Raw genomic sequence first — 22,408 nt, forward strand, 5'->3', positions numbered from 1 at the left:
AGCACCGTCTCGGTGCCATTGTTTTCCCTTTAAGCTGATTGGAATGGTTCATATAGATCGTGCAATTTAAATGTAAATTTAATTGGTGAAAAATTTCTAATTTCCAGAATTTTTGAAATAAAGGGAAAATTTGAAACGGGTCTGTAGTTTTAAAAAAATCATTATGGTCTAAAGAGGGTTTCTTGAAAAGTGGGTTAATTAGAGCTGTCTTAAAGAAAGAGGGGACGATACCAGTTTGCAGTGACTGATTAATTATTTCAGTCATTGATGGAATAAGCTCGTCAATACAAGGATTTAAAATCGATGTTGGAAATGGATCTAGCTCACTAGATTTATTTGGGGCCTTCTTAATTTTTTTGCTCATACATTTATTTTATAAAAACGAAAAAACCATTCATAATGGCTGATTCCAGCGTTACCAAGCATTATCAGATCAGAATATTATTTGACATTTAGCCCGTTCCGTCCAACTGACTATTTATTATTTGTTGGCAAAGAACAAGTCTGTCAAACATTTCTTAATTCTTATTCTACAACCTATATAAAAAAAAGGGTTCAAACTGATATTTTTTCAAAATGCCGAAACGATGCAATGCGGACGTAATTAAGAAATGGGAGCAAACTATATTACTTTTCCATGTGCTCGAGGTCACATTGCAAAGCGGGCTCAAAATGATCCACATAGTGACAAGTATTCACAGCTTTTGAAATACCTTACATCACGATTGGTCATTTTGTTCAGCTTGACACAAGGGTATAGATAGTATGCGCTTGGCTAAGAAGCTCATAACATTGCCATCTGGAAGTATAACGGACCAACACACAAAACTGTGTGTATCGATGAACGTTTATAATAATAATAATAATAATGCTGAAAACTTATATAGCGCTATAACTCCGAGACACCAGACTCTAAGCGCTTAAATTACAAATTACTTTGGCTGAAACATACTCATTCACACACACAAGCACACACACACACACACATACACACACACACACAATACAACACACAACACAAACCAAACCTATCTTGCTTCTCATACCATCTACTAAAATCGAAACAAATATGTTTTAAGCGAACGTTTAAAAATAGACAAAGATTTTTTTTCACGAATGCTCTGCGGTAAGGCGTTCCAAATAGAGGGTCCGAAATGAGAAAAGGATCTCATTCCAGCATTTTTCCGAATTCGAGGGACAACTAGTTTTGTGGAATCACTGGCCGAACGTAAGGGGCGGGGTTTTGAATATCTTTCAATTAGTTCTGAAAGGTAGGAAGGGGCAGTACCTTCAAGACAACGATACACTAAAACACAAGCTTTGAATTTAATTCTTTTCTCAACAGGCAGCCAAATATATAGTCAGGTTGATACAGTTCAGTGAGCATTACTCATAAACGCGGATGGCCAAAAACAATAACAAAGACCTGAGTGACGTCATCTTCGAACTATCTATATTTACAACTTTCATAACCAAAGCAGCGTGTTTACATTTGTTTAGAAATATCCAATCGTTGGACGTCAACATATCATGTGATTGATGACTCGGTTGGACAGAAACATGAATATAGATCGCTCCCATTAAGAAAGTAAGGAGCAGACACCTGTGAAAGATAAAGATCTGAACATGTGTGTATGAAATGTGCCAGACAAAGCAAGAAAGAGAAATAGAAGAAAATAAACCATCTGAAAAAATCAGTCGACCTCAACTGGGGATCGAACCTCAGAACTTATGGTTACCCCTATGGTCGCTCCACTGAGGGTTTGGTCGGAGGAGTATTTTTAACCCCTACCCCCCCCCCCCGACCCCCATCCCAATGCTAACGGCAAAATAGAAAATGAGATGGATTTTCTTCAGGTCGTCGGCCCGTGGCAACCTTTAGTAAAATCGGCCAGCTTCACAGTATGTGAGTATTTATCACAATATTTTAACACACTGATGAGGCAATGGGCATGATATAAAAGGATAGTTCGAAGATGACGTCACTCAAGTCTTTGTTATTGTTTTTTGCCATCCTCGTTTCTGAGTAATTCTCACTAAACTGTATTAACCAGACTATAAACGCCCATGGTAACATACAGCTATGTGTGTTGGTCCTTACACTTCAGGATGGCTGTAAGAGAGTTAGCTTATAGCAAGTGGGTTTAATGAGTTCACAGTGCTTGTATATCAGTTAAACTTGGTCATTATATTGAGTAGTCTAGGACAGTTTTACGTTCCAAAGTTAAAGGATTGGTCATTATATTGAGTACTAGAAAATTACTTTCTTTGATCGGTGTTACTTGGTTATTGGGGATAATAGCATCAAATTAAAGTTGGAATTTATTATTTGGGCGTACTGAACTAACGTTTACCAAAAGTAATATTATATCATAAAAGGCGGGTTTAACACCAATATGTAGGAATTGACGGTTCAGGTTTGATCTTACTCTTACGGGTTGGATTATAGACTGACAGGGAACTGTCAAAACTGCAAGGGGGCGTGGAAACAATGGAACTGTGGGTAAAATTTTGATAGGGATAAAAGAGGATGTTTCGAGGAAAACGGTAGGATTCAACTTGACCATGAGCTGCACACTTTAAACCTTTTGTGCTCAATATCATTTATTTGCTTTTACGAACTTAGAAATATTCCACGTATATTGAAAATGGTTACTTAGGCAAACTGACTTTACATGTGGACTGATTTTACGGATTTGGAATTTATGAAACTGATTGAATTATGACAATGCTATTTGATTTGGATTTGAATTTATCATGATTTGGATTTTGAATTTATCACAAACAAATAAACTGTAAGAAATGAAACTTGGAATCTGGACTTTTATTTGAATGTTTTGGTGTTGTGCATTCAATTATCATCACCGGCCCTTGAACTCTTTCGTCATTATTAACATCTACAACACAACGCAAAGGATAATACTACCATCTATGAAAAACACCACTATGCGATCATAAGCCATTACATATGTGTGCAACTACCCCACATTATGTATCTTATTTGGTGCCGTGACCAGGATTCTTATGTATCTTATTTGGTGCCGTGACCAGGATGTAAAGATGTTATCATTCCGAACCATGGATACACAAGAAATGTATATTGTTGCGGTGTTAACATCTATTAAAGTTTTTGTGAGACTCGAATTTTGAAGTGAAAATTGTGAACAGATAGGAAAATAGTTTTATTTGGGAAAGAAAATGAATATCAATTTTGAAGGTGAAGTAGTGGAATTATTTTGTATTGAAATATGAAAAAAAAAATTATTGAAATTATAGATGATTCCTAAAATTCTGACAAAAGACGATATTTAAAAAAATAAATAAATATACTAAATAATATTTAAATTAAGAGTCACAGATAGAAAAGGAAATTTTAAAAAATATATATATATATTGGGCAATATATTATATTCAAAAAGTGAAAACAATATATTATAGAACGGCAAAATAATAATAATAATAATAATAATAATAATAATAATAATAATAAATAATAATAATAATAATAATAATAATAATAATAATAATAATAATGATAATAATAATAATAATAATAATAATAATAATAATAATAATAATAATAATAATAATAATAATAATAATAATAATAATAATAATAATGCATTGATGCTATACGTATTTTATTTAATTAAAAAGAAGAGAGGGAGAGATGAAAATAAAAGTTGCAGTATTTAAATGAATATTTTAGTGCGTTTTATTTTTCAAAATAAATGAAAATGCGTTTACTTACAATGAAGCGTTTCGGAATAAATCTTCGAATATTAATTTGTACCGTTAATGGCAATGTTTTGTTAATATCAGTAACAAAGGTGTGTCGATTTTTATTTCAATTTTTGTATGTTACTGTTGGAATTACATAAACAGTTGGTCCATTATTTAATGTTGTTACGTTTTATTTTCTGTCAAAATGACTCAAGAAGACGATGGCAATAAAAACACGTAAATTATAAGTTTTGATAATTGAAAAATGTCTTATGGTATTTATTGTTATATTACAACATCATTGATTATATTTTTCTCCCGTCAATAGGGATGAATTGGTAGGTTGATATTGACTCTTTGAGATTCATGGGTTCATGACAAAGAGCAAAGTTTTATATCTGTTTGTATTCTTGGTAATAAATGTGTGGTTAACGCAGCCAAGTAATCGACAACAGAGCTAATTTAGTTGTGTAATGAGACATGGCGTTATAATAGATTACATAAGACATTTGGATTTTATCACTGGAAATTAAGTTGAAATGATTTATGCGGAATATGAGTCAATCGTTGTTTTGTTTAGTTTTGTTTTGAAACGCGTTTCATCGTGATTTTTAAAAGGAGACATATTCTCATAATAACGGAATAACGGACTTTTGGTTTAAAGTCGGAGAACAAATAAAATGACGGAGTATTAATTATTATGAAAGACTGATGTCTTGTAATGGGAGTTAAAATGTTATTACGGAAGAATAACAAAATATTGAAAATGCATTACCATGTCATGTGAGCTGATAATATTTGTGACACAAGTGGTTAACTTGTTAAGAATCAGCGAATTATAAGTAACCCATATGGTAAAATGCTGTAAATGCATAGTGGGTAAATAAGCGCAGTGATGTAAGACGCGGTAATTAAAGTGCACACGATTTAAATTACGAGACGCAGGAATGAGGCGTTCGGGAATATTTTATTTTGCTTTTGATTAAAGCGCATGGTTTAACTTTATGAAATGATGCAGAAGGCGGAGAATTTTTATAAATACGATGCGCGTGGTTAAAGCGCACACACTTATCAATGCTATATTAAGAGGCGCGAGATAACGTCGCAATGAGTTATATGAATATTTTTATAAGCCGAGGGCAAAGGCGCGAAACATTGAATTTTTATTGACCAGAGTGTATATCGTTTCTGCGAATATTTTGATTATCATATTTTTCTCCTATAGATTCGCTGTTGTAATTGTAATCAATATTTACTGCGTGGTTTGAATTTAACATTTATATCATAACGTGTGTAACTGAGTTGAAGAAGAAGTTATGTTCAATTGTCAAATCTTAAGTGTGTAATCATTCGGCAATCAGTTGAAATGGTAGGAAGTGCTACGATAACATAAACAAAATCATATTTCATTAAATTAGGGATTTTCTAAAGGGAATAATTCGAGTTAATCAAAGGCAGAAGTAGTGTTTGCACTAAAACATGATACAGTCATCACGAAAGAGGACACTTGCAACCATCAGTCATAACGGGAACGCTGATGACAACGACAGAGGCAACTCAAACACAACCACAACATAGGTCGGAAAATGTCCTAATCCCTTTGGTCTATCCACGAATACATTATAATGGAGTAACAATCTCAACTACGCCATTGATACGTCCAGAATCAACACAATCTACAGACTACAAATACACAGCAACCTCAATTACATCGTACCTTTCATCTTATACAAACTTGACAGAATTCATAAAATAATAGCTGTATCAACACAGATTTCTTCCATGAACCTTTTTATATTTACATTCTTTATTGAACAATTGGATTACTTGTATTTACTTCTACAACAACAATACCCAACGATGTACGATGTCAATAATTTCATAAACGTTCAAGATACGATTGTTTTTACAAAAATGATGTCCAATTGTGAACAATACTACTTCCTTCATATGCAGTGGTGAGCGTATTCAATTTAAACTTATGTCAATATACAAGTGTGCAGCATATCTACAACTTATAAACATTGAATATTATAATAACGCCTGTCTTAGTATCATTGTAAAAGATAAAGGCTATATATGTATATAAGACAATGCAGGAAAAAGTATCGCAAAACGCCACATGAGCGATTTCCTTGGATTCATTATAGTATGATATTCAACAACCTGCGTTCAAATAACGAAAATATTGTTGACCTTATTCGACCCTACTACATACACTACTAGACTACGTTATTATTACATCATCTACCTGGTGTGTGGACTTACATCACCCACCGGAACTCTGCAAGATTACATCATCTACCTGGTGTTTGGACTCACGTCACCCACCGGTACTCTACAGATTACATCATCTACCTGGTGTGTACTCACATGCCACCTCATCAAAACTCGATTAACAAACACAGACAATTACAACACACGACCTCTGTCGACTACTACACACAAACTCTTTGTCAACACATGGCTGAGTTCACAACTTTCTTTTGACTTGCTGGATAAGTGAAACTTCATTTAAATTCAAGATCTCGCACACAGTTAATCTTGAATTTTTACAATTTCATCTACAATGAGACTCAACGTATACACAAGACAACCACAAATATCTACGAGGAGAATCAACCCAGATTCCGGAGATGAATGGATTACAGCGACGTCACAAGACCAAGAAACAACCCAACAGGTTAAGCATACGTTTGCTACCTGTAGAGTCTTTTTTCGTCCCAAATTCAAAAGACTCGAACAAATACAACACACTAATTGCAAAAGTTGGTCACTTTAGTAACAGCCCACAATCACATACTGTGTTAGATTTTACTTATTTAGTTATTTACACTGTACTAAATATGAATAAGTCGGACAGACTAATGACTGATTATTTACTAAACACTAAATATGTGATGTGAACAAGTCGGACAGACTAATGTCTGATTATTTATTAAACGCTAAATATTTGAATGTGAAGACATTATTGTGATAATTCTAAGACATTTACAGAGGAAAAAGTTTTTAATTTATTAACAATAATTAAAGTGAATTTATGACACTTGGGCTATTCAGTGACCACAACACACACAACAATGCAACACGTAGACTAGATACAATCACCTCAACTCTTATAGTTGATATATTTTTTTCATTACATGAAAACTCATTCTAAATGGAGACAATGACTTAATTAACAATTACTGACAATTTTTACAGGATGACCATTCTCAAAACGAACGGATTACTGAGAAATGTGACCTCTGATGGATGACCACAAAGAACAATTTGATATCAATGTAGTTGTAAACTACACCCTGATGACTTAGAAAGCTTAAAAAATTGAAACATCAACAATGAACAATGAATGATAATAACTTCAACTTGAATTTTAAAATGATGATAATGCTATTATTATGATTTATTTTTAAATATTTTTTTATTACTAATTGAAATGTAATCCTTCGTATATGGATCTAGATGTCTATAATACATTATTTGTACCACATATTATAAGTAGGAATTAAAGTAATAATGTTGTTTAAATGGAATCATACAATATAAGGGAATATACAAGGTACTGGTTTTGATATGTCAGTAAATGAGTAGACATACATGGAAGCTGAGATTATCACCCGTGCCGTAAAGAGTTGACTTTGAGATTGAATAAGACAACGTGAGTATATCACAAATGGAATTTGAACCATCCTTTTTCACGCAATAATATTTATGTGTGATGGGATATGACGAGAATTAAACACTTTTATTGCTATGAAGATGGAATTTAAGGTGTAAAGATATTTTTTTCTTTGAACTTTTAATTAATTGATATCTTACTGTCGATGTTGTAATGCCTTAAAAAGTATAATCGATAAATATATAAATGTTTAATCAGCTTTCGTGTTGGTAAATTTAAATTTTAATCACTTTTAAATGATAGATACCTTACTGTTGATGTTGTAATTTGAAAGAAAAAAAAATCTATAATCGATATATATATCTATTTAGATGTTGTAATCAAATTTGATGTTTGTGAATTTATCAATGTTGTAATACTATAAAACCTATAATTGATATATATGAATGTTGTAATCAACTTTGGTGTTTTTGAATTTAAAGTTTAAAGTTTTTAAATATTTAACTGGTATAAGTATTATCATTTTAACATTTATTTATTACATTTAGTTGGACATTACATATATATATTTAATCTCTCAATGTAATTTTTTTGAATTGAAATTGTTTTAAAGTCAATTTAAATTCTAAGAAAGGGCGTATGTAAGAGAGTTAGCTTATAGCAAGTGGGTTTAATGAGTTCACAGTGCTTGGTTATCAGTTAAACTTGGTCATTATATTGAGTAGTCTAGGACAGTTTTACGTTCCAAAGTTAAAGGATTGGTCATTATATTGAGTACTAGAAAATTACTTTCTTTGATCGGTGTTACTTGGTTATTGGGGATAATAGCATCAAATTAAAGTTGGAATTTATTATTTGGGCGTACTGAACTAACGTTTACCAAAAGTAATATTATATCATAAAAGGCGGGTTTAACACCAATATGTAGGAATTGACGGTTCAGGTTTGATTATGATTTGGTCTTACTCTTACGGGTTGGATTATAGACTGACAGGGAACTGTCAAAACTGCAAGGGGGCGTGGAAACAATGGAACTGTGGGTAAAATTTTGATAGGGTTAAAAGAGGATGTTTCGAGGAAAACGGTAGGATTCAACTTGACCATGAGCTGCACACTTTAAACCTTTTGTGCTCAATATCATTTATTTGCTTTTACGAACTTAGAAATATTCCACGTATATTGAAAATGGTTACTTAGGCAAACTGACTTTACATGTGGACTGATTTTACGGATTTGGAATTTATGAAACTGATTGAATTATGACAATGCTATTTGATTTGGATTTGGAATTTATCATGATTTGGATTTTGAATTTATCACAAACAAATAAACTGTAAGAAATGAAACTTGGAATCTGGACTTTTATTTGAATGTTTTGGTGTTGTGCATTCAATTATCATCACCGGCCCTTGAACTCTTTCGTCATTATTAACATCTACAACACAACGCAAAGGATAATACTACCATCTATGAAAAACACCACTATGCGATCATAAGCCATTACATATGTGTGCAACTACCCCACATGGCAATGTTGAGAGCTTCTTTGCCAAGTGCATGTTATGAATATTATTCCATGTGCTCGAGGTCATAGGTCACATTGGAAAGTGTGCTCAAAATGACCCCACATAGTGAAAAGTGTTCACATTTTGAGAAATGTCCAATTGGTCATTTTGCTCAGCACTACTCAGGGGTATGTTTACAACTTTCATAAACAAAATAGCGTATTTAGATACATTGAGAAATGTCCAATCGTTGTACAGCAACAAATCATGTGATTGATGACAAGATTGGACAAAAACATGAATATAGATCGCTCCCATTGCCTCGCAACACCTGACGACACTATCATTTTTTTAAATCGATAAAATTGTGAGTCGTGTTCAGGATTTGTGGGCTGTTTTCTCCGGGTGATTGACTGGTTGGTCTTTGTTGGCTGTGGGTCGTCGGTTCACGGGCAACAATACTTAAAAACAATTTCGAGTAAGAATAGAACCACTGAAATGTATATTCAACCAGTGTCAGTAAAATATATAACTGACGTGATCATCAAAGGCGTATGCACTGTTGCTGTTGTCGTTATTATATTCATATGTATGATTATAATCATTTCATCATTTCTTTCAAATTCCTCATCTTCTTCTTCTTCTTCTTCCTCCTCCTCCTCCTCCTCCTCCTCCTCCTCCTCCTCCTCCTCCTCCTCCTCCTCCTCCACCTCTTCCTCCTCCTCCTCCTCATTCTTCTCCTCCTCCTCTTCCTCATCCTCCTCACCATCATCATCATCATCATCATCATCATCATCATCATCATCATCATCATCATAATCATCACACTACCACCATCATCATCATCATCGTCATCATCATCATCATCATCATCATCATCATCACACTACCACCATCATCATAATCATCGCCATCATTATTAAGAAATACCCACTATCAACTCCAGACTGCCCCAAATCGCTCGGCCATGCTTATATACAACTCCAGAGGTTGAGGTCAGAGATCAAGTTAAAAGACAAAGAGATAGCCAGTCTTGAAAATCAAGTGAATTGTTTGAGCAAAACCATGAAGGTAAAGATTGCATTGTTTTGTTTTTAAAAAAGAATCCTTACCATGGAATGGAAATTTGGGCTGCTTTGTATGCTAATGGGATAGGCATTCGTCTTCTGATTTGTAGGTCTTTGGTCCGAGTTTACAGCGGACGCCGCCGCAAAGTTGGCTCTTTGGAATTGTAGAAAGCGATAGGGGCTGCCTGAAGCCTGTGATCGTGAAAATGCATTTAAAATAAAATGCAAAATACCGTCTGTACTCCTTTATACTTCAACCACCATTAATAAGTACAGACGATACAAGCTATTTTGTATTTTATTTTATTTGTTTTCCACGTTTATTTGTGTATTGTTGTGCTGACGAAGGGTTTGTACCTGAAACGTCCATTTTCAGTATTGTTCCAATACGAAACCTCTACATTTTCACTCTTTCGTTAGTATTCTTTGGAATAGACTCTTTACTCACATTCGTTCACGGAACTCGTGTGTAAAACGAGTTTCCTGGCCGGCAACGGCGTTGTCTCTGTCAAGAAAAAACGCAATAGCTACTTTTGGGCGGTACCTTCCTTCCTCAGTGAAAATTAGGGAGTGTTTGAGTGTAAGATAAAAATCTGAAAAGCTGGGTATTAAACAGTGCCCGATAAATCCAACCCCCCCCCCAAAAAAAAAAAAACAAAAAAAAAAAAAACAACAAAAAAAACAAAAACGAAACAAAACAAAACAACAAAATTTTCATATAATGAGTCTGCCTCGGTAATCAGGAGATCTGGAGTTCAATCTCCAGTCCCCTGTTTTCCTCTCAGCTAAAAATTCCAGTAAAGGGTAAGGGGCTAAAACCGGGGGTCCCGATAGCTCAGTTGGTAGAGCACTGCCTTCCCAATCAAAGGGACAGAGATCGATTCCGTGTGCGGTCGAGATTTTTATGCCCCCCCCCCCCCCCCCTTTCCACCCAGCAGTGACTGGGTAGCTGGATCGGTTAGATCTGGCGGACCGTACTTTGCCATAGACTAGCGTCCTATCTAAAGGGTAGCAAGCAATTGCTATTGTCCGTTTCACACTATAAAACCGGGATAAACTCCGGCTCCATGGGCCATTAGGCCCATGGACTACTTTTTAAAAAACTTTTAGTGCTAAAACCAGGTGATATAATCCCAGAAAGCAACATGGAAGAGAAAAGCAGATAAAAAGGGTCAGATGAGAATTTCTAAGCCCATTATGTAAATGTTTGCTGCTCGAAGCTCGAAGAAATAAATAGATAAAATGTAAGCTTCAATTTAATATACGAAAACAGATAAAATGGAAGTTTCGGGTTTCCCTTTATCAACAAAACAGGATGAATGAAACACTACACAAACCAATGAGAAAATGTGATAGTGGCATTGTTGAGATGAATAAACAAATACATTGATGGGCAGGAAATAGTATGCTTCTTTGTAAGGAAAGCTTACATTCAATTTTACATGTTATTTAAACCCATTATGGGTGGTCCAGGCCCCGATCCCCAGCCATGTATCTACCCATGGCATTGATCCAATCCACATGTCTGACACCAGGCACATGGATTGGATGACACTGACATTATCTTAATAACCCCCCCCCCCCCAGCTTTGAATCAAAATGAAATGAAAATGTCTTGAGGACAGGAGGAGACCTGTCCACGACAACCAGCCATCTTGGTACTTAAATAATTCCACGAGTAAGACACTATAAATACCAACAAGCGGGCTCAGCCTTAGTAAGAGATTAATTATTGGCCAATAAATGAATGGTTTATTTATCTTGTGTTTGGTAAACGTTACCCATCGCATCAATTCGGTTAACATTAAAAAAATTGAGCTTTATATAGCGCAATATCCACTAAATGTGCTCAAATAGCTTTACAAGGGGTCCCTGGTCAACAGCAACATTTAACATGTAGGACGGGACATGACGCGATATTACAATTTTTCGGACACAGACAACGCTGTTAACGGCCAGGTACTCATTTTACACCAGAGTACGATGAGAGAATGTGAGTAAAGAGCCTTCTCCAAGGACTCAACCATGCGCCGAACACGAGGCTCGAACCCTGGACCTTCCGATCCGAAAGCGAGTGTCATACCACAAGACCACATAGCCGCACGGTTGTATCTATGTCAGAGAATGAGCTCTATTAAAGGGGCAGCGTAGCTCAGCGGTACGGTCTTTGCTTCGTACTCGAAAGGTACTGAGTTCGATCGCCCGCCGCTGCGCTGTGTGGCCTTGAGCAAGTCACCTCGCCCTAGCTCAATTTGCGGCGCTGCACTGCGGAAGACGCCTGGGTTATTCCAGTCTTCCCTTGGAATATACCCGAGAGACAAATTTCCCCTATGGGATGAATAAAGGGAATTTAATTTTATTTTTATTTTACTTTTTAAGAAAATCAAGATTCAAGTCAAAACGGTCAGAATCTGAAAGTTTTATTTTCTTAAGTTTAAGAAATAAAAGTCTCTCTAAGAAATTGAAGAGCAGGCACCGGTGTAAGATAAAGAACTGAACAAGTGTGTATGAAAGGTGCGGTGCGAGACAAAGCAAGTAAGAAAACTACAAGAAAAAAAAAACATCCCGAAAAATCAGTCGACCTCAACTGGAGATCGAATCTCAGACCTTCTGATTAACGGTCAGACGTGCTACCATTACACCACAGAGGCTCCCGATAGTTGGGACAATTTTAATACCTATATTCTACCAAATTCTACCCTTGTGTAATGGTAGCATGTTGTCTGACCGGTAACCAGAAGGTCTGAGGTTTCATCTCCAGTCGAGGTCGACTGATTTTTTGGGATGGTTTTTTTTCTTGTATTTTTCTCTCTTGCTTTGTCTGGCACCTTTCATAAACACTTGTTCAGTTCTTTAAAAGTTTCTCTCCTTTATGATGGTAGAAATTCTAACTCAAATTTAACCAGATAATTGCCGTGCTCTGGAGAGACCCTGTATTTAAAAATTTGGCCAGGAAATTCGTCCTTCAAATATCGATTGCTTTAAATGTCCCTCATCTTGGCAAAAACTCTCAAAACTGGGACTATAGAAAGAAGCTTGAGAGGTCCCAGGTTTGAGAATGTTTGTCAAGTTGAGGGTCATTTAAATCGATCGATATTCGAAGGACGACTTTTCTGCCCAAAGTTTTAAAGACGAGTCCTTCCAGTTTACTGGTTAATAAGACTGAATTTTAAGTGCCTACCGGGTTCACACTCACATAATGCCGTTTTGTGACGATCGGTAACAAATGTAAGGGATCAAAGTATGATACGGAGATAGGATGGGGCGGGGAGGGGGGGGGGGAGGGTGTATGGAGGAGGGTAGTAGAGAGGGGTAAGTCAACGTCCATTCTTTTATCTAACATTTAGATCATTTGTTGAACGTCGCCTCAAACGAGTATTTTGTCGTGGTGATTCCGATGCTTAGAGTTGAAATTAGTAGTTAAAGATATCAGGTAGCTATGTGGTCGCTAGAAAATAAGATGCCATCACTCTGAAACCAGAACGTCAATAATACAAGGTATGCATCCAGTCCGTCCTCCGGAGTACTGAGGTTGTTGGAACCAGTATTATGACATCAAACGTCTGTTCCCAAATACGCTTCAACAGTCGTAATGTCACTTCCCTCGTTATGACGCATGGTAACTTAGTAACTGACTCTAAACTATCAGAACAATGGCGGACGCCCTTATGAAATATTTCTCCGACGAGCATAAAAGCGTATTCAGAATAAAAAAAGTTCTAGCCAGCATGAAGAATAAAAATTACCGATTTTCTTTGTTTAGAACCACTATGGCCGCCTTTGCTGGGCGACGTGACATCAGACTATTGAATCCAATTGGCGTTTTTAATTTTTGGTTTGTTCGTCTTTCCTTGTTGTCCAGAAACAATCCAGACAGGAGATCAAAGCACGCTTGAAGTTTACAGTCATCAAGAAAAAGTACAACCAGCTGAAAGCTGCCCGGATAGGTCTGAAGGCGTCTATCCGCGATCCCGAACTTCCACGGTCAGTTGATGACGTCAGAGGAGTCAGTGAGGCTAGAGATGCAATTCATGCAGAACCGCCATGCAAGAAGAGAAGACTAGAAGAGACTAATGCATTGGGGAGTGTCGAGCAAGTAAGTAATGACGAGAAAGAGGACTTTGTGATATTGCATAATGAAATAGTATTAGGTCCCTGGTTTGAATCCAACTGTGAGCATGCAAGTTGCGTCCTTAGAAAAGTCTATTTTTTACTCAGTCTTTCACAGTACTCAATTGTAAAATGAGTAGGTACCTGGTGCATAAAAAACGTTGTCTCCGTCGAAAAAACAAAACAAACAACAAAAAGCCTACCCCTCAAAACAAAACAAGAAAAACAAAACCAAAACAAAACAAAACCAAAACAAAACAAACAAAACACAAACAATCTCCAACAAAAAACAAACTATGATGGCATTGGCGTTTTGCATGCTTATAATATGTTTAGACCTACATGTATAGTATTTAGTTTTGCTGGGACCTCTTGTAAAACGAATTGAGGTCATTTATTGGATATTTCTCTATATATTATAATGGGTCAAGTTAAAGCTCAGATTGAAAGTGACTCACCGTCTCAACATGGTATTGTGTCCGGTAAATCAGATGTCGGAAACAGAAATAAAACTTTAAAATTATCAGAGATAAAACATTCTAGTTATTTCCACTATTATAAGCTATATTCATTCTCATCCAATACAATATATTGAAGTCTGATCAAGTATAAAAAAACAACTATAAATCCTATTTTTAGAATCTAAATCACACCCAACATCATTTCCTTGTAAGACAATGGGTCACATGAGATCTGTATCAGTTAATAAATTCATATACATTGGAATCCCAATTATATTTCATGATGAATGTCTCCATGTTTTCTTTCTTTTGTAAACAAAAAGATATGCTCAATTTTTGTGTCTTTTTGGACAAATAGGGAAAATTTAAACATCCAATTTCTTTAAAGTTTAAGAAACAAAACTCCCTTTATTTTATGAAGACATTTATCTTAACTCAAATGTAATAAGTTTAGCTTACATTTATATTATTTTAAGCGTAACATACAACAATACCGGGTTGAGAGAGTTGTTTACATTGATTTAGTGTTTACTTACAACCATCCCTTTTAGAACATTGGCTGTATTTAAAAAAGTTTCGTTCTACTCCGTAATTAAATGAAAGAAGTATTAAAATTTTGTCATTTTGGAGCCGGTGGGTTAGCTCTAGAGTCTCACGTCTTGTCAAAAAAAAAAAAAAGAAAGCGTTGTTGGACGTAGTCAGTGACCAGAGAGGGTGACTAGAATCAGGATGAGTGATTGAGAACCCTACACATATAATCCCACACGACTGAAGTGTAACAGTACATGGCAGTTAGGCAGTAACGAATTTATAGTGTAAAATTAATAGGGAAAATGGACGCCTAACAGACGGCTTGTACTTTATGATGTTGAAATGGGTTAATTCAGCCAGCTAGAGAAAGACGGACCCATATGAGATATGGTGAATACGTGTTAAGATGTGGTATTTTCTGATACTTATATTTATTCATTTATTTTATATAAAGGTTCAGGTAACCAGTGATGTGAAGAACCCGATTGTATTGGAGACAGACGAAGACATCTTCCCTATGGACCTGAGAAAGGACGACAGCACAAAAATAAACCAGGCAATCTCTCCGGGATTGTACCCAGACATTCAGAAGGAGCTCAACGAGCTACAGAAGGAAGTGGACAAATACTCCAATATGCAGACAAAATTTGAACGAGAAACTCAACAGCTGACAGATCCAATGACATCTGCTGAAAAAACTTCCTTTGTTTTCCGGGACCATGTATCGCTGCCTCAAACGGGATGGGAGGACAGGCTAATTCACCAAGAAAAGTTTCTTAAAATTCCTGAGAAATGCAACACCAACCTTGGTTACTATTCGTATCCTACTCTACACCCCAATCAAATACAGAACACATCCCCGCCAACTCAAGTTAATCAAATTGAGTTTTTACAAAGACAACAACAGCAGCAGCAGCAGCAGCAACATCATCATCATCATCATCATCATCAACAACAACAACAACAACAACAGCAACAACAACAGCAACAATGGCTGCAACAACAGCAATACCCACCCGTAACGAGACCAAGCCTTGATCCTGAACCACCATCTCAGCCCCAAGTATTCCAAACCCAATACAGCTTTCCCACCTTAAACGCCCATCCCTTCCTTCCTTCAGGAAACGGATCCATTTCAGACCAATACCCTCCTCAAAAACCCGCGCTTCTCCCCACCCCAACCCAGCCATCCCTAGTCCCCTCTCATCCAGAGACGTTTCAGTCAAATTCTGCTCACACAAACCAAATTCTTTCACCTGATGTTCAAACTTTAACCCATTCGGAGAGATCGGGTAGAGGCTATTCATGCCCACCATATCAAAGATCTAGGTCTCCCTTGATGTTCTACCATCAGGCATCGCCTATTCGAAGAAAACAATCGAACCATTCCATACAAAAACCAGTGAATACCTTCAGCAACTTCCGGTTTACCCCAATGACAAGGAATCCCCACCCTGCCACAGTAATGGTGGCACCACGGCCCAGGTATTTCAACCAGTCTTTTCCATGCAATGACTGCCGTCACAATCCGTATCCCAACAACATTAGACGCGTCTATGATGATGATGCACAACCACAAAGGGAATTTCCCAACGAATTTCTTATAGGCTGTTCCTCCTACAATAATGAGTTAATTTCACCGGACGATATTGGACACTCTTTGAATAATCAGATGTATTTCATGCCCAGAAGCAACCCTGGCTCTTCCTTCGGTCCTCAACAATGCTACCCTGGCCAGAGAGATGACTTAAGAGTACCAATAAATCCTCAAAATTATTTAAATCACGAGTTACAGTATGACTCTTGCCCTATTTCCAATCAAGTTTGCAACCTTTACGGCAACGTTAATCGTTCCTTTCAGCATTGAGACAAAACACGACACATCGTCGGGGCTTCGATTTTGTTTTGGGCAAATCGTCTTTATTGATCGCGGCGTTTGACATTGGTTTCAAAATTACAGTCTACCGTTAAGAGCCTTTGGGTTTGTTTAGAGACAAATCTATACCCGAGGTTGAAGAAAAAGTAGACCACAAATATTCTATTTCTATTCATTGAACATCGGATAGATTCCATTGGTGTATTATTATTTTAACCCGCAGTAACAATTACACAGATCTGCCGTGTTGTTGTGGGATGTATTTAGATACATTTAGTCCTTGATGCCATTATTGCTGTGTGGAATCTTAGGGACGTTATTTATTGATTCATTGGTTACGTTCTAAATTTCTTTCCTGGTTGTTTGACAAGTGTAGTGCTGATCGAGTCAAACTTGAATTGAAGACAAGACCTGGCACAGTAAAAGTTGATATATTGATAGCAACATCAACAACATCAGAAATAGTAGTTTTAGTAGTAGTAATAGTAGTGGTAGTAGTAGTAGTAGTAGTAGTAGTAGTAGTAGTAGTAGTAGTAGTAGTAGTAGTAGTAGTAGTAGTAGTAGTAGTAGTTGTTGTAGTAGTAGTAGTAGTAGTAGTAGTAGTAGTAGCAGCAGCAGCAGCAGCAGTAGTAGTAGTAGTAGTAGTAGTAGTAGTAGTTGTAGTAGCAGCAGCAGCAGCAATTGTAGGAGAATAAGGAGAGTTGAGAAGGGAAAGTGGAGAGGTAAAATAGGAAAGAATATATACACTTGTCGGACACATATAGCAGGTATTAATTATTTCATTCATATTCATGTTATCGTGTTATCTCGAACTTATTTATAATGAAGCTCTTCAACTCTCTAATCGTTCCGGGCAAAAGCCTAGCACTGGAGTTAATAAGGCCGCCTGTACAATCCAGGAACATGACGCCTCTAGATGAACTGATTCTGATCTCACTGGCCATCATCATCATCAAAATAATCACCCTTTTAAATGTACTCATAGAAGACGACTAGTTGTTTACCGGGATAATGCACGGTTGTCTATTTCAAGCTATATTGGTTTATTACGTTGATCTACGGGGAAAGCATAAAAACAAAATAGCAACTCTTTTGAAATATGCCTGGTATTTAAATAATACTTATTTTGAAGAAATATTAATGGACAAACATCGATTTTGATTTTTTTCTGAATTCATGGTCGATTGTTACTCAAATTTGATTGTTACATGATAATTCTTTTTAAAGTCACTGTATGTAGTCTTTCGCGTCAGCCCCATATTTGTAACACATCCTAAATATGAACGACATTGTGCACTTAGGGGGAAGTCCAAGTCTGGATGAAGTTTTTAAAATGATGGTGATCATTACCTCATTCATGGCATGGACAATTATCGGTTGGGTCATTTGCTGTCGCATCCATGGAAATTGATGCCCAAGTATTAATATTTATATAGCCAAAGTTATATAAATTGCCAGTTTATATATAGAATTATGACATTTTAGGAGGAATTCTTGTTGGAGCTCGGTTTGTCGTCGTCAAATTCTCATTGACAATAACGTTACTGAATCTGGTAGGATGTGTGGTTGAAATTACAATGGCAAAGAGTTTTACGTCGCACATGTCCATACTGTAATAGACAAAAAGCCAAAAGTTCTTTGATTATTGGATTGCAAAATCGACCACAACGCATGGACAATATTATCAATAGAGGATAGAGGGTACATAGTAAAATAACACACCCTTGGACACGTTAGTTGTCTGTATCAGCATTAAAAAAATGATTATCCCTATCGAAGACAGCATAGTTACGGTGATACGTGTAATAATAATGAGAATGACGCAAACATTGATGATGATGCAATAGCTTAGAATTTCCACGTCGAAGGCATGACGTAATAAACTTCCATTAAGTTAGAAATAAATTAATCTCAGTCCTGTTAGAGCCAAGACACGGACTGTAAAATAACGCCGACATAAATTGTTGTCCTCTGCGACACTCACATATGATCGGCGTTTTCCAGAAGAGATAAATCGAGTTGTCACTTCAGATATTGGAATAGTTACGCCATTTAATTGGTTAAGATTATAATTCTATTCACATTTTGAACCTGATCTTTTAGAGGTATAGAAACCTGATCTTTTAGAGGTATAGAAAACCCGATCTTTTAGAGGAAACCTGATCTTTTAGAGGTATAGAAAACCTGATTTTTTAGAGGTATAGGAAACCTGATCTTTTAGAGGTATAGAAAATCTGATTTTTAGAGGTATAGAAAACCTGATCTTTTAGAGGTATAGAAAACCTGATCTTTTAGAGGTATAGAAAACCTGATCTTTTAGAGGTATAGAAAATCTGATTTTTTAGAGGTATAGAAAACCCGATCTTTTAGAGGTATAGAAAATAGAAAACCTGATCTTTTAGAGGTATAGAAAACCTGATTTTTTAGAGGTATAGAAAACCTGATCTTTTAGAGGTATAGAAAACCCGATCTTTTAGAGGTATAGAAAACCTGATCTTTTAGAGGTGTAGAAAACCTGATCTTTTAGAGGTATAGAAAACCTGATCTTTTAGAGGTATAGAAAACCTGATCTTTTAGAGGTATAGAAAACCTGAACTTTTAGAGGTGTAGAAAACCTGCATCATTTTCCATCGCTAATACAATATCAGTGTCAAGTGGTTCATTCTCAACCGGCACCGATCATTATCACAATGGAAGACTGGTGCCGTATATCTCTGTCTATTGCCATTGATCTTTTGACCATTTATGCGTACATCCGGTGGGTTGTGGTTCCCATGTTGGACGACAATGTCGCACATCATGGTAGACGTCGGGAGATGGGACAAGGGGAGAGCCCGTCCCTTGGAAGACACTAAACAACTAAAGAAACAAATGACCTGGAATCTCCATATATTTTGACTTTCTTCTAGCACACATTTGACTTCTTTCGCTCCTGAATTCTATATTATTGCTCATATATTATAGTTATTTGTTTATCAATACAAACCGTTGTCAATGGCTCGAAGAAAGCTATAAATATCAATTTCACTTGCCTATAATGGTTGATTCATTGACGTAACTGGTTAATAAAGATTTTATTTGGAGACTTCCAAATCTTCATATTATTAGCGTGCGACTATCATTTTTAGATATCGCTGCTACTAGGTTTTGCTTGGAGTTTTATCGAATTTGACTTAAAATTGATTAAGAATTATTGTTTGTTCCTATGATAGTCTACATCGGTTTATGGCAAAATATTTTTTTTTGACCAAGGTGTCTCCAATCTCTTGACCCCAAAATTTAGTTGACCTGACCTGATACGAGACCAATATAACGGATATGGGTCAATTTTTCCAAACGTTGACCTCTGCATTCTTCTATATTTACGCCGTCGTTCTCATCTTGGTCTTTCTGGCATTTGCTGTCAATGTCTTCATGCCTCTCGATGACAACTCTCTGATGTCACTACCAGGATGCCCAAGTACTGAAGACGTATGCCTTTCCAGGGAGCCGTCAAGATCCATAACTCTGTCGAGTGAAGGATCTAGTTTCAGCATTATGTCTAAGGAATCAGAGGAGTCAATAATCTTCTCAATGGTTGTGGGTCAAGGTCATAGAAACATGTCTTTTCAAGCGAAGAAGACGGCCGAATTAAATACCTGCCCTTTGATTGACGATGTCATTCATTGTAAAATACCTCCGTCAAGATCCACAACTCTGTCCGAAGAAATCTTGTCAAGAAATAAGACTTGTAGCATGGGGACTTTGGATTTAGACAAAATACATTTTTTCAGAGACTGAGTTTTGATCACAGGAATTATGTCTAAGGAAAATTTTGACCTTGCCAATACCAAGCCGAATACGTGACTATTTGTGAACCATCATCTCAAAGCGGTATTATGTCAACATGAACTGTGTGCTGGAAACTGAATTCATAGCTACGTTTATGAAACTTAAGTTTAATTTCTATTTCTATAGTGTAGATAGAATAAATACAATTTCTCACCGTACAAAAAAAAATCCAAATTGGTATTTCTTTCGGGGTCGGAATTCATCCAGACATAATACCGTCAAGAGATGATGATAGGCCATATTTCATATATTAATTACTATGACATGATAATCATAACTACATATAACCATACTTTTATTTTCCTGGCGTTGGACGTAATAAATAAATGTGAACGTGGGGTGAGGGGAGGTTGCTCGATACCAGGGTGAAGGTGAAAAGTCACAGGAATAATTAAACATATGCAATCGTAAAAACACATAACACGAGTTGTGTTTTCTTTCTTATATTTACTACATGATAAACTGATTATTACTAAGAGTTTTACTACTACACTTCTTTAGTTATATTTTATTTATTTAATGACCTACTTGTGTAGGGTTTGTTTACCATGCTTTTTTCTCTCTTCAAAATGCAAGAATTGAAATTTAGGAATAAAAAAGCGCTTTTCAAGTTTCGCATAAAAAAAAACTCATTCATATCGACGTGCACTTATTTGCAGGTCTGATAACCCAATTCCTCATGGGCTCATTGTTGTAATGGAAATCTTTAAAAAATGACGCAAAATATTGTCAATTACAACAATGTCAAACTAGCCCCATAAGTAGGTTCGGATGTCAGACCTGTATATATGTACACGTCGATTCAGATGCATTTACAAGAAACATAAAGTAATCATCTCAAACACAAATCATTAGGACTCAACAGTGGTGACGTCACTTCCTTCATCATGACGCATAGTAACTTAGTAACTGGTTCTAAACTATCGGAACAATGGCGGACGCCCTTATGAAATACTTCTCCGACGAGCATACAATTAGTGTATCCAGGGGAGAAGAACATTATAAATCTGATCATGTTTTGACTTTTATACATTCTGACCACTTGACATGTGAAAAAGTTCTCGCGAACATGAAGAATAAAAAGTACCGATTTTCTTTGTTTAGAACAAAGCTGCTCGCCGTTTCTGGTAGGATGTGACATCAGACTGTTGAATTCTATTAACCAGTAGATTTTTGACCAATCAAAACACGGAATTTATGACACACCCTCACACGTGCTCGGACAAACAAAGTTGGTTGTTTATAAACAATAACGCGAATGCAATCGACCTCTCTCTCAGATCATTGTTATTCTTTTTATACCGCCAAATGGGTGACTAGTTATCACACTATTTTCTCGATCAGATTATGAACGCTTAAATTTACACATAGTTCTGTGTGTTACTTCTACTGATCAAGCGGTAGAACATTGGGTATGTTACTTAAACACTTACCGTCAATAGTAAAACCTGTATAGATATTATGCAGATGACGTCACTCAGGTCTTTGTTATTGTCTTTTGCCATCCGCGTTTATGAGTAATGCTCACTAAACTGTATTAACCCGACTATAAACGTACATGGATACACACTGTTTTGTGTGTTGGTCCGTTATACTTCCGGATGGCAATGTTATGAGCTTCTCAGCCAAGCGCATACTAACTATAGTTTGAGGTGTCTAGCAATCACTGCCATTGTTTACAT

The 22,408-nt window shown here is 36.2% G+C and overlaps 1 protein-coding gene across 1 annotated transcript in view; it reads left to right on the plus strand.

Moving 5' to 3' along the window:
• Positions 1–21,144, plus strand: part of LOC144958390 (uncharacterized) — a 57,465-nt gene extending 36,321 nt beyond the window's left edge. Inside the window, exons 10-12 of the mRNA XM_078890382.1 lie at positions 9,797–9,921; positions 13,780–14,013; positions 15,474–21,144. Of these exons, the coding sequence (XP_078746508.1) occupies positions 9,797–9,921; positions 13,780–14,013; positions 15,474–16,886 (1,772 nt within the window). The 3' untranslated portion in view covers positions 16,887–21,144. The remainder of the gene's footprint in view (positions 1–9,796; positions 9,922–13,779; positions 14,014–15,473) is intronic.
• The last annotated feature ends 1,264 nt before the right edge of the window (positions 21,145–22,408 follow it).

Source organism: Berghia stephanieae, chromosome 12 (genome assembly GCF_034508935.2).
Source record: "Berghia stephanieae isolate SIO BIC M18660-M18661 chromosome 12, UCSD_Bste_1.3, whole genome shotgun sequence".
Classification (NCBI taxonomy): domain Eukaryota; kingdom Metazoa; phylum Mollusca; class Gastropoda; order Nudibranchia; family Aeolidiidae; genus Berghia; species Berghia stephanieae.